Source organism: Mobula birostris, chromosome 24 (assembly GCF_030028105.1).
Source record: "Mobula birostris isolate sMobBir1 chromosome 24, sMobBir1.hap1, whole genome shotgun sequence".
NCBI classification, from domain to species: Eukaryota; Metazoa; Chordata; class Chondrichthyes; order Myliobatiformes; family Myliobatidae; genus Mobula; species Mobula birostris.
In genome coordinates, this window is record NC_092393.1 from 59,813,238 (window position 1) to 59,826,420 (window position 13,183).

The following is a 13,183-nucleotide window of genomic DNA, read 5'->3' on the forward strand; positions in this document are numbered from 1 at the left end:
GAGTTCTGGGCCAAACACTGGCCGATGGACTGATCTGGATGGATATCTGGTTTTTGGAGAGGTGTGAGAGTTCTGGGCCAAACACTGGCCAATGGACTGATCTGGATGGATATCTGGTTTTTGGAGAGGTGTGAGAGTTCTAGGCCAAACACTGGCCGATGGACTGATCTGGATGGGGATCTGGTTTTTGGAGAGGTGTGAGAGTTCTGGGCCAAACACTGGCCAATGGACTGATCTGGATGGGTATCTGGTTTTTGGAGAGGTGTGAGAGTTCTGGGCCAAACACTGGCCAATGGACTGATCTGGATGGGTATCTGGTTTTTGGAAAGGTGTGAGAGTTCTGGGCCAAACACTGGCCAATGGACTGATCTGGATGGGGTATCTGGTTTTTGGAGAGGTGTGAGAGTTCTAGGCCAAACACTGGCTGCTGGACTGATCTGGATGGGGTATCTGGTTGGTAGGGAGCAGCTGGGCCAAAGAGCCGGTCTCCATGTTATATAACACTCTGTCTCCAGGTGATGGTTCTGTGAAATTGTTAAAAGTGCTGGTTGTAGTCCTGTCAATAGTATTTCTGGTGAACCTGTTAGTGTTTGAGGGAAGGATGGAGGTCTTCCTGCTGCGTATCGGAGCCTCTGACTGAATTCACTTCATTCCTATTACAGGAAGCTTTGGACTCCCTTATGGTAGAAGGAGACAACATCGTGTCCACGGCACGCCGAGCTATCATGCGGCATGATTACTCTGCGGTCCTAAACATATTCCCCATCCTTAAGCACCTCAAGCTGATGAAACAGGAGTTCGATCAGGTGCTTCAGGTGAGGGCAGCAATGGCATCTAACGTACTGGGTGGGGGGGTGCGGCAATGGCATCTAACGTACTGGGGGGGGTGGCAGTCCTGACGAAGGGTCTCGGCCTGAAACGTCGACTCTACCTCTTCCTAGAGATGCTGCCTGGCCTGCCGCGTTCACCAGCAACTTTGATGTGTGTTGCTGGCATCTAACCTACTGGCTGGATGGGGCCTGAAAGCACTATCTCCCTGTACGTGTACAATGCAACTGAGAGGCTAAGCGGCTACCTGGCCCTGGCTGAGGTTTAGTGCACAGCAGGAAGAGGTGGTGCTGCTGGTGTGTGTAACCAGCCAATATACATCTGTGCACCTAAGGAAAGTGATGGTTGTAGCGAGAAGAGGGCATGTCCTGGATGATGAGGGTCTTCCATGATGGACATACCTTCTTGAAGCATTGCCTTTTGAAGATGTCCTCGATGGTGAGGAAGCTGGCACCCATGATGGAGCCGGCTGTGTTTACAGCTTTTTCTGACCCTGTACCGTGGCCCCTCCACACCAGACAGCCATACAACCAGTCAGAATGCTCTCCACAGTACACCTGTAGAAAGTTGTAAAATTAGTCATCTTCATCATGAGTACTAACCTCTGTAGTATCCAAGACATCTTCAAGAAGCGGTTCCTTAAGAAGGCAGTGTCCATCTTTAAGAACCCCCACCACCCAGGACATGACTTGTTCTCATTGTTACCCTCGGGAAGGAGGTACAGAAGCCTGAAGGCACACACTCAGCGATTCAGGAACAACTTCTTCCTAGCAACTCATATCAAAGTTGCTGGTGAACGCAGCAGGCCAGGCAGCATCTCTAGGAAGAGGTACAGTCGACGTTTCAGGCCAAGACCCTTCATCAGGACTAACTGAAGGAAGAGCTAGTAAGAGATTTGAGAGGGGAAGGGGGAGATCCGAAATGATAGGAGAAGACAGGAGGGGGAGGGATGGAGCCAAGAGCTGGACAGGTGATTGGCAAAAGGGATATGAGAGGATCATGGGACAGGAGGCCCAGGGAGAAGGAAAAGGGGGGAGGGGGGAAAACCCAGAGGATGGGCAAGGGGTATAGTCAGAGGGCAGAGGGAGAAAAAGGAGAGATCGAGAAAGCCTCTGGGTTTTCTTAAATTCATTTTTTCTCTATATTTATCATGTATTTCATGCCTTAAAGTTAACAATTTCAGGACATGCCGGTGATATTAAAACCTGATTCTGATTTGCAAGAGTCTTTGGTGACGTACCACATCTCCTCAAACTCCTAATGAAGTTGGCCAGCTGCTGTTCCTCCTTTGTAACTGCATCAATATATTGGGCCCAGGATTGATCTTCAGAGATGCTAACACGCAGGAACTTTAGGCAGCTCGCTCTCTTCACTGTTGATCCCTCGATGGGGAATGGTGTGTGTTCGAGACCAATGTGTTCAGCTAATCACCTCTGTCGTGCTTGCTTTGTGTAGGGCACAGCTGCCAGCACAAAGAATAAATTGCCGGTGCTGATCACTTCCATGGAGACCACGGGTGCCAAAGCGCTGGAAGAGTTTGCAGATAGCATTAAGGTAATGTATGAGTCTGTAATGACTTATTGAATATTGAAAGGCCTATATACTGGATGTGGAGACTATATTTCTTATAGTGGGGGAGTCTAAGGCCAGTGGGCACAGCCTTGGAGTAGAAGGATGTACCTTTAGAACAGAGATGAAGAGGAATTTCTTTAGCCAGACAGTGGTGAATCTGTGGAAATCATTGCCGTAGACAACTGTGGAGGCCAAGTCGTTGGGTATATTTAAAGTGGAGTTTAATAGATTCGTGATTATGAGGGGTGTCAAAGGATACTGGAAGAAGGCAGGGGAATGAGTTTGAGAGGGATAATGAATCTGCCATGAGGAAATGGTGGAGCAGACTCGATGGCCCAATTCTGCTCCTATGTCTTGCGGTCTTTTCCTTGAGTTTGAAGTAATCTATTTTTAGCTGTATGTAGTAAACGGTATCCCTTAAAACATTGTCCATTAGCTAAAGATTGTATAATTATATAGTTCAGCTTTGAAGTGCCCATGGCCTTGTGCTGATCTTCTAACCTGTGCCCAAAATCATTCTAACCTTTCGCTCCCACACACAGCCTTCCATTTTTCTGTCGTCCATGTGCCTGTGTGAAAGGCCCTCAGTATCCCTAATGTATCTGGCTCTAACACCACCACTGGCAGTGTGTTCCACGCACCCGTGTGTTTTAAAAAATACCACCTCTGACATTTTCTCTCCTCTATACTTGCCTCCATTCACCTTAAAGTTATGCCCCAATGTATTAGCCGTTTCCACTCTGAGGAAACGTCTGTGGCTGTCCCCTCAATCTGTCTCTTATCTTGATACCTCCATCAAGTCTCCACTCATCCAAGAGAAAAGCCCGAGCTCATTCAACCTATCCTGATAAGACCTGCTCTCCAATCCAGGCAGCAACCTGGTAAATCTTTTCTGCACCCTCTCTTAAAACTACCACGTTGTTCCACTAATGAGATGAGCAGCATTGAACTTGATACTCAAGGCTGACTTCTAAATAATAGATCTCTGTCCTTTGAGGGAATGTTTCTGTTGCAAATGGACATTTGTTTTGATTTTTTTTTCACAGAATGACCCGGACAAGGAGTACAACATGCCCAAAGACGGAACTGTCCATGAACTGACCAGTAATGTACGTTGGTATGGCGCCAGCACCGTTATTTAGTCCTATAGCATTTTGTGTGTTTTGAGTTAGTCTCCACTGCATGGTAAACACTGTGGCTTTGAGCAGGAGTAGGGAGAGGAATATCATGCACAGATGCCTTCCTCGCCCAGCTGAGAAATACATTGTGTAATGGAGATGCACCTTTACCACAGGAGGCGTAAGGCACTCCTTCCCTCTGCTAGCCTGCAGTTCACCCTTAGGCAAGGTGTAGCACCTGATTATCCCCCCAATCGGGGTCACGTGAAGCCACGGGAGGAGGTGGTGGATGGTCGTACGAGCAGCCGGTGCACATCACAGGTCCTGGTTATGTGACCACTGACACCAGGCAGACAATCTCTGAAGAGTATTGATAATGTCTGGGCCCACCTGTCTTGGGCGATCACAGTCTTTCAATGACCATGATTGTTCTTGGCAAATTTTACAGGAGTGGTTTGCCGTTGTCGTCTTCTGGGCAGTGACTTTACATGGTCATATGACATGGCAACATAGTGCAGATGATGGGCCAGTCTTAGCCCAGCTTCATGGTGGCACTGGGAATGTGGGAACACTACTGATGTATCCTGGGTAGAGGGGGAGGGAAACATTTGATCTTACCAACAACTGGTGCCTGCTGTACAGCGTCGATTGGCTGTGGAGCAGCACAGCACTGCTCAAATCCTTCAGCCCAAGATGCTTTACCTGTATTGGTGCCCAAATATCCTTCTCCTGTTTATCATCCATAATCCTTCATTCCCTCATATTCATGTGTCTATCTGAAAAGCCTCTCAAGCTTCACAGAACTGCCTGGTTCCAACACTGCCCTTGGTAAGCCATTCCAGGTGTCCATCACTCTGCATAGGCAAACAAGTACTTACCTCCGCTTTTTCCATTCCCCATTTTCGGCTCCCTTCCCTTATCACCTGCCCATCACCTCTTTCTGGTCCCCTTCATCTTTCCCTCTCTCTCATGGTCACTGTCCTCTCCCATCAGATCGGCTCTTCATCTCTTCCACTTGTCACCACCCAGCTTCTTTCTTCATCCCTCCTCCACTCCCTCATGTAGTCTCATCTATCACTTACTCCTTCCCCTCCCCTCCTCCCACCTTCTTACTCTGGATTCGTCCCGCTTTCCTGTCCAGTACTGATGTAGGGTCTCAGCCTGAAACGTTCACTGTTTATTCCCTTCCGTAGATGCTGCCTGACTTGCCGAGTTCCTCCACCATTTTGTGCGTGATGTGCTCTTCACATCGTCTTTAAACCCGAGCCCCTCCCTAACCTTAAAGGCATGTGTCGTCTGGTATTGATATTTCTATCCTGATAACTTGCTCATCCTCAGAAATGGGTGGAGAGGGGTCATTGGCTGATGACCTGGATCTTTGGTTGGGTTATTGTGGTGTGGGGAACGGTTAGGGAAATCGCTGGGATGGAAGAGAGTTAAAAAAAAAAATGTTATATTTGCTACATGAAACTGCAAGATCACTGAATTTTGTTTTTTAATCTTCAGGCCATATTGTTCCTTCAGCAACTATTGTACTTCCAGGAGACGGCCAGTGCCATGTTAGCATCTCAGGGTAAATATGCTCACAGGTGTACAAAGAGGCAAGCCTAGCCGGGGGTTGGCGGACAATGTACGGGAGGGAGGAACGGGGCTTGTTTCGCTGATGTTGCTCTGTTGTGTTCTGTGTTAATCTGCCGAGCTTCGTGGAGATGCTGTGTTGACATCAGAATGTGTGGTGACCCCTGTGGGCTGCCCCCAGCATATGCTTGGACTGCATTGGTTGGTAATGCAATTACACACGTGTTTCGATGTACACATGGTAAGTAAATCAAAATCTGGAATTAGTTACACCCTGTGCTTGGTGTGAATTGTTTAACACTTCCGTCCAAACGTGCTCCAAAGTGACTACTGGAGTTCACTGACAACTCAATGTGATAGAGGCTAGTTAACCACACCGTTTCAAAGTCAAAGTTGAGTTTATTTATGAGAGGCATAGATAGAGCAGACTGCCAGTATCTTTTTCCCCAAGATTGATATGTCTAATCCTGTACCAGAGGGCATGCATTTAACATGAGAATAGGTAACCTCAAAGGAGATGTGAGGGGCAAGTTTTCTTTACACAGTGGTGAGTGCCTGGAATGTGCTGCCTGGGGAGGTGGCAGAGGCAGAAACATTAGACTTTTTAGAGACATTTAGGTAGGTACATGAATGTGAGGACGATGCAAGGATAGGGACCTTGTGTAGATTAGTGATTAGCCATTTGATGACTTATTGAATTGGTTTGGCATGATGTTGTGGGCTGAAGGCCTGTCCCTGTGCTGGACTGTTCTGTGTTCTCAGTATGAGTGTGCACAGGCACCGTGAGAAACTTACTTGCAGCAGCGTTCACAAGAAAAATGTAAATTAAACATTAACACAAGTTTTATAAGGGGGAGTATTATTAGAACAAAGAGTAGTCCATGTGGTCATTGTTACTAATAGGTAGTGATCAGGGTCGTGCTGGTTAGTTCAAGAACCAAGTGGTTGAAAGGAAGCAGAGATGGATAAAGATTGAGCTTTTTGTCACATGTACATCAAAACATACAGTGAAATGCATCATTTATGTCAATGACCAACGTAACCCAGGGATGTGTTGGGGCACCACCCCTCAGGCAGCAACATAACATGCCCACAACTAACCCTGACCCATACGTCTTTGGGTTGTGGGAGGAAACCAGTACGCCCAGAGGAAACGCACACAGCCACGGGGAGAACGTACAGACTCCTTCCAGACAGTGGTAAGAATTGAACCCCAATCACTGGCATGCTGTCGTTGAACCTGGGGGTGTGGGACTTCAGGCTTCTGGACCTCCTGCCAGATGGTAGCTGAGAGAAGATGGCAAAGCCTGGATGACGGGCATCATTGATGTTAGATGTTGCCTCCTGGAGGCAGTGTTGCCATGGGATTGCTAGAGGAGGTCACTAATTGAAGATTTACCTGTCTGTTAACGGAGAGATTTCTGTCAGTGTATTTGTGTAAAAAATATGTAGTGTGGAGATCTTTTAAAAATGAGGGGCCTTTCAAAACTGCTCATACGGAGCCAATGAGTTCAACTGTTGTTAATTCCTGTCTTAATGGAGTGTTTGTGTTTATTATAGAAACATTTTCTCACATTGCCTTTCATGAATTTGTTTTATCTTTCTGTGATATTGCATCTATTCCCTGATGCTCCTGCCCCTCTGTGTCCATCGTATTAACCACCCACTGCCTTGTGCCCCTGACACCCACCCCTCCCCCCAGCCATTACCTGTCTAGTGCGGTGCTCTTCTTTAACTCTTCTGTCTCTTGCGTATTCAGTGCTAAGCTCCTCCTCTGTTGCTACCAAACCCTTTTGTCCACTCCTTGACCCACCATTACTGTCCGCCTGGTGCTGCAACCACTGCCTAAGCTGATTCTCTGGTGTCGCCGTTCTCATCGTCCACTGTTTTTATTTAACTACTCCACATTAATGATCTGCTAACTCTCACTTTTGCACTTTTTTTGCTCTGCTCTGACCGGTAGTTCTGGGGGACACTTACCATATCCCTTTAGACCCCAGAGGTGAGTCGATGCATCTGTAAGTCCCGTCATCTCTGGCATCTGTCTGTTGGTTGATGTTATGTCCTTGGAACCCATGTATCCGTTAGCCCACATTGCCAGCAGTTCATTTGTTTGAGTGAATTCCCTGTAGAGTTTGGGGTTGGGTTTGGAGATCAGTTGGAGGGAAAACTATAGGCTACGGACTAGGACGTTATGTTGGACCATTATTATTCTGTAAATAGGCTAAGTTATTTCAGTGTGTGTTCTAAAGGGCAGGTTGCTAGCTACCTCTGTATAGAGTAGAAAGGTGCCAAATAGCTAGCCATCCTCCACCAACCAAAGGTGATCCAAGTTCCAGACACGAGATTCTGCAGATGCTGGAAATCCAGAGCAACACACACATACACACACACAATGCTGGAGAAACTCAGCAGGTCAGGCAGCATCAATGGAGGGGGATAAACAGGACCACCTGAGTCCTGACTTGAAATGTGGACTGCTTATTCCTCTCCGTAGATGCCGCCTGGCCTACTGCTGAGTTCATCCAAGTTCCAGATGCTGTTTTTGTCACCTATCCCTTCTCTGAGCTTTTAATCTGCTTGGAATCCAAAAATCTGTCTTGATGTATCCTAAAGGAACATATGCACCCATTCAGAGTGAAGACGTTTCTCTTTACCTCTCTAAATGGCTGGTCCTGGCTGTTATAAACTGAGGCACAGATAGTGGACAGCCAGAGACAGTTGCCCAGGCTAATACCAGGGGCATAATTTTAAGGTAATTGGAGGAAAGTATAGGGGAATGTCAGAGGCAAGTTATTTTAAATAAAGTGATGAGTGTATGGAACGTACTGCCAGGGCTGTGGTAGAGGCAGATACATTAGGGGCATTGAAAAGATTCTCACACAGGCACATAGATGATAGGAAAATGGAGAGTTATGTGGGAGAGAAGGGTTAGTTTGATCTTGAAGTAGGTTAAAAGGTCGGCACAACAGTGTGGGCCAAAGGGCCCGCACTGTGCTGTACTGTTGAAAGTTCTAAGTTTCCTTGATCCTTGCTCAGGTGGATGGCCCAAACAGACAAGTTGTTATACTGGAACAAATGTCAGCCTTGTTCCCTCATACCCTTCTCTACGGCCTGTTGTTATACCCTTTCTCAGCAGAACAGCTCGCTGGTATCCCAGTGGGGCTGAAATCTGGGGTGAGGCGGTGTGGGTAAGGAAATGGAGGGAGCACTGGTGGATCTAGGCGCTATCCATTATTTAAAATGTTGTGCATCTTATCCCAACATCCCACTCCCTGAAGCTAAGTTTATTGAATGGCTGCTTTTAGTTTTCTGACTGAGACGGGAAATTGTTGACTTGCAGAGATTGGAACTTCATCCAGCTCCTACAACTCCGAGTTCAGCCGGCGGCTTCTCAGCAACTACATCTGTGAGTATTGCTTCACAGTGAGATGGGGAGAGAGGGGAGGTGGGCAAGGCCTCTGGTCTACCCCAGTACTGTACCGTTCAAAGTACGTGTGTCACCACATACAACCCCGAGATTCATTTTCTAGTGGGCATTCACAGTAAATACAAAAAAGTTACAATAGAAAATCAGTGAAAGCTTCACCTAAACAAAGACGGACAAACAACCAATATGCAAAAGACAACAAATGAAGCAAATACAAAAAAAATGGAAAAGATTGTTTTACACTTTAAAGCAATTTCCTTTCTTACTGTAGGCAAAATACTCGGCAACCTACAACTGAACTTGCATAGCAAGGCCAAGGTGTATGAGGATACAGCACTGGGCGCTGTCTTCCTTCTCAACAACTTCAACTACATCCTCAAATCTCTGGAGAAGTAAGTTTGTGATAATCAAGCTCTATGTTCTCAGGATAACAAATGTAAAAATTGTCCTCATAAAATCAAAAGGTGGATTCCAGTTTCGTCCTTTTGCTGTTCTCCCGGCTGAGAATGATTCCTTCTCTCTGCTGCTTTAAGTTTATAGTTACTTATGGGTCTGGGTCTGGGCAATCTAGGTCCCTCGAGCTGCTGTGCGCCCCACAGATATCACAGTCGTGGATGGGGGAGATGGGATGAACTGAGAAGCTGGGTGGTGACAGGTGGGAGAGCTAAAGGGCTGAAGAAGAAGGAATCTGATAGGAGCGGAGAGTGGATCATGGGAGAAAGGGGAGGAGGAGAGGAACAGAGGGAGGTGAAGGGGATCAGAGGGAGGTAATGGGGGTGGGCTGCTCTTTGCCTTCCTACAATTACAGTTCAAGTTCTGTGGCCAGGTGCAATTACTTATTGTTTGGAAGCTGAATTAGTTTCCTAACTTTCATTCTGCTGTTGTGCAGGTCGGAATTAATCCAACTTGTGGCCGTATCTCAGAAGCACCCAGACAAGACTTACAAGGGGCACATTGAAGAGCAACTTCAGATTTACCAGCGCAGGTAACTCTTATCATCTGGTCAGGCAGCATCTGTGGTAACAGTCTTTGGCCTCTGCCATTTCTGTTTTGTCTTTAAGCTGCTGATCGCCTAGGATTTTCACGCACGACAGTCTCTGGAGTTCAGAGAATGGTGCGAGAAGCAAAAATCATCCAGTGGTCAACAGTTCTGTTGTTAAATATGTCTGATTAATGAGAGAGCTGAGCGGAGAACGGCCAGACCAGTTCAAGCTGATAAGAAGGCAACAGTAACTCAAATATCCACGTGTTACAGTAGTGTGCAGAACGGCATCTTTGAACACACAGCTCATTGAATCTTGACCTGGATGGGCTACAGCAGCAGAAGTCAACGAACACACTCAATGGCCATTTTATTAGGTACAGGATGTACATAACGAAATGGCCACCAAGTGTACGTTTTTAAGCATACAGCACCCTCCCTGTTTTTCTTCTTTTTATGAAATGCTGCCAAGATTTTTTTTCTCATTTTCTACGCTTTTCTTGAGAATCCATACTGTCTTGGATCATTCGCTCTCACATATGTAAGTAGCTAAAGGTGTGATTGAAGTGTAACCTGTTGATTCCCCTTTCCAGGGCTTTGGCCACAACTGTTCAGGCTTGCTCTTGGCACACCAGTCGGGGGAAGGACATAACCCAGGCTGTTGAGACTGCCGGTGTTGGTAGTGTCGTTACTGCTGGAGTTAGTGGGAGGAAGGGGCCACGATCTTTTATGTCAAAGTATTCTTCAGCAGCATTTCTTATTTAACTTGTGTCTTCACAGCTGGTTGAAGGTCACAACACCCCTTACTGAGGGTAACCTACCTGCCTTCCAGCCCGGGACCAAAGTAAGTAGCACAGAATTCCATTCCTTTCCATTCACAGTGTGTACGGTATCTCATTAATATCATGCTGAAACACTTCAGCTCGCTCGACTGTCCACCCTCAGCAACATGACAGGATAGGAATCATTGATTCCTTCCCTATAGGAATGGTAACTATCCAGCTGGGTTCTTAACAGTTTCACAGCAATTTAGACATAAAACACAGGAGGAGAATTCAGCCCATCGAGTCAGATTTATTACCCCCTCAACCCTATTCTCCTGCCTTCTCCCTCTAACCTTTGACGCGTTTTTGACTACCAACACCCGTGTCTGGGTCAAATTCTGACCGGTGTTTGACTGAGATCACCTGTGCCTTGATCGAATTCTGACTGGGGTCACCCGTGCCTGGATCGAATTCTGACTGGGGTCACCTGTGCCTGGATCGAATTCTGACTGGGGTCACCCGTGCCTGGATCGAATTCTGACTGGGGTCACCCGTGCCTGGATCGAATTCTGACTGGGGTCACCCGTGCCTGGATCGAATTCTGACTGGGGTCACCTGTGTCGGGATCAAATTCTGACTGGTACTTGAATGCAGTCACCATACAATTTTTACCAGCAATCTGTACTGATCATTTCCATTTTATTTTTTGCAGTTGAAAGATAAGGAAAGGCAAGCAATCAAAGACCGTTTTAAGGTAAGATGGAAGCATTATAGAACATGGAAGAGTTCAGTAGTGTTGTGCTGAACCAGCTAAAAGGCAAATCAAAACAGCCAAACACTAATCCCTCCTACCCACACAATGTTCATATCCCTCCAGCTTTCTTACATCTTTTTTTTTACCAATCCAAACATATCATAAAAGCCTCTAATGTATTTGCCTCTTCCACACTACCTGGCAGCACATTCCAGTTATCCACCACTCTGTTTTTAAAAAAAAACAACTTACCCCTCACATCCCCCTTGAATCTACCCCCTCTCACCTTCAGTGTGCCCTCTGGTATAGACTAACTTTCTCTCTAGCCTCTTCCACCTTTCTGTACTTGCAACCTAACCGTCCCTTTCTGGAGGTACTATGATTGTTTCATGATATCTAAGATGTAGGTGAGGCCAAATTTGGATTATTGTATGCATTTCTGATCACCTAACTACCGGAAACTTAACACATTCCAAAGATGTTTTAAGTTTCAACATTACATCCTTGTTTTTATATTCTAGTCCTCTTGAAATGAATGCTAGTATTGCATTTGCCTTCCTCACCACGGACTCCACCTGCAAATTAACCTTTGGGGAATCCTGCACAATGTCTCCCAAATCCCTTTTGTACCTCAGATTTTTGTATTTTCTCTCCATTTAGAAAATAGTCAACCCTTTCATTTCTTCTACCAAAGTGCGTGACTGTACACTTCCCGACACTGTATTCCATCTGCCACTTTGCCCATTCCCCTAATATGTCTAAGTCCTTCTGTAGCCTCTCTACTTCCTCAAAAGTAACTGCCCCTCCACCTATTTTCATATAATCTGCAAACTTTACAATAAAGCCATCAATTCCATCATCCAAATCATTAACATATAATGTAAAAAGAATCGGTCCCAACACTGACCCCTGTGGAACTGGCAGCCAACCAGAAAAGGCTCCCTTTATTCCCACTCTTTGCCTTCTGCCAGTTGGCCACTGCTTTATCCGTGCTAGCATCCTCCCTCTAATACCTTGGACTCATGGCTGAACGGCCTGTATGGTGTTGTACTGTTCTGTGTTCTATTGTGGACACGCGACATTGGCGCCAGAATTGTGGCGACACGTGTGGGTTGCACACACACGCAACCCCTCCCCCCCCGGATGTGTTGTTAAAGCAAATGACATTTCGCTGTATATTTTGATGTCGTGATAAATAAATCTGAAGAGATTCCACCTACTGAAGGACAGAGGCTTGGTCACTCCAGCTTCCAAGGCCAGCTGCACACTGTCACAGGATAACACAAGAACCTGGATACTGACTGGTTGGTGTATGTTCGGGGATGGCCAGTCACACTAACCCTGTAGCCAAAGCTGACAGGCCAGTAATGATTTGGATTGGGAAATGTCCCAACTGCTTTTTGGAGTCTGCACAAGAGATGTCTTCTCTCGTGTGGATGAGTTCCTTTAAATGCAGCTTGTTCTGGTTCACAGGCATTTAATGATGGACTGGAAGAACTTTGCAAAATCCAGAAATCTTGGGCGATCCCTGATAAGGAACAGAGGGACAAGATCAGGCGGGCACAGAAGGAGAATGTGACTGGAGCCTATCAGGTCTTCTGGCAGAGGTAAGAGGCAGGAGTGTAGCCCCTTGTATCTGTCCTCGTGTCTGGTTGTCTGGGCCAGGGAGCAGAGTGTACAGTATCTGAGATTCAGGTTCATTGGGGTGGGGGAAGGTCTAGTGTTGTCTCTGGCTTTGAGTGTGCAGGTCCTAAGGCTGCAGTAACCCTACAGCTGTGTCACTAAATGGAGGGCCATCTGCCACGGATACATCTGCTTTTCTTCAATGCTGCCACAGGGGTCCCACATCTGTGGGCGGCAGAGTAGCACGGCGACTAGCAAGATGCTATTACAGCTCCAGCAACCCGGGTTCAATTCCTGCTGCTGTCTGTGAGGAGTCTCCACGATCTCCCCGTGAACGTGTGGGTTTCCTCTGGGTGCTCTGGTTTCCTCCCATGTTCCAAAGACCTATGGGTTAGGGTTAGTAAGTTGTGAACATGCTATGTTGCCATTGGAAGCACTTGTGGGCTGCCCCCAGCACATCCTCTGACTTTGTTGGCCTTTGATGCAAACTTCACGGTATGTTTCAGTGTCCATGTGACAAAGCTAATCTTTTAG

General features: G+C 46.7%; 1 protein-coding gene across 9 annotated transcripts in view; it reads left to right on the top strand.

Moving 5' to 3' along the window:
* The window catches only part of exoc7 (exocyst complex component 7), a 46,454-nt gene that overhangs the window by 31,949 nt on the left and 1,322 nt on the right, over window positions 1–13,183 (top strand). For 5 of the 9 annotated variants that reach the window (XM_072241909.1, XM_072241911.1, XM_072241912.1 and 2 more), the window contains 11 exons: window positions 663–815; window positions 2,284–2,382; window positions 3,447–3,509; window positions 5,025–5,091; window positions 7,060–7,098; window positions 8,440–8,505; window positions 8,798–8,918; window positions 9,416–9,511; window positions 10,289–10,352; window positions 10,985–11,026; window positions 12,500–12,633. In XM_072241909.1, the coding sequence (XP_072098010.1) occupies window positions 663–815; window positions 2,284–2,382; window positions 3,447–3,509; window positions 5,025–5,091; window positions 7,060–7,098; window positions 8,440–8,505; window positions 8,798–8,918; window positions 9,416–9,511; window positions 10,289–10,352; window positions 10,985–11,026; window positions 12,500–12,633 (944 nt within the window). The remainder of the gene's footprint in view (window positions 1–662; window positions 816–2,283; window positions 2,383–3,446; window positions 3,510–5,024; window positions 5,092–7,059; window positions 7,099–8,439; window positions 8,506–8,797; window positions 8,919–9,415; window positions 9,512–10,288; window positions 10,353–10,984; window positions 11,027–12,499; window positions 12,634–13,183) is intronic. The other 4 variants (XM_072241910.1, XM_072241914.1, XM_072241915.1 and 1 more) reach the window with 1 other exon arrangement.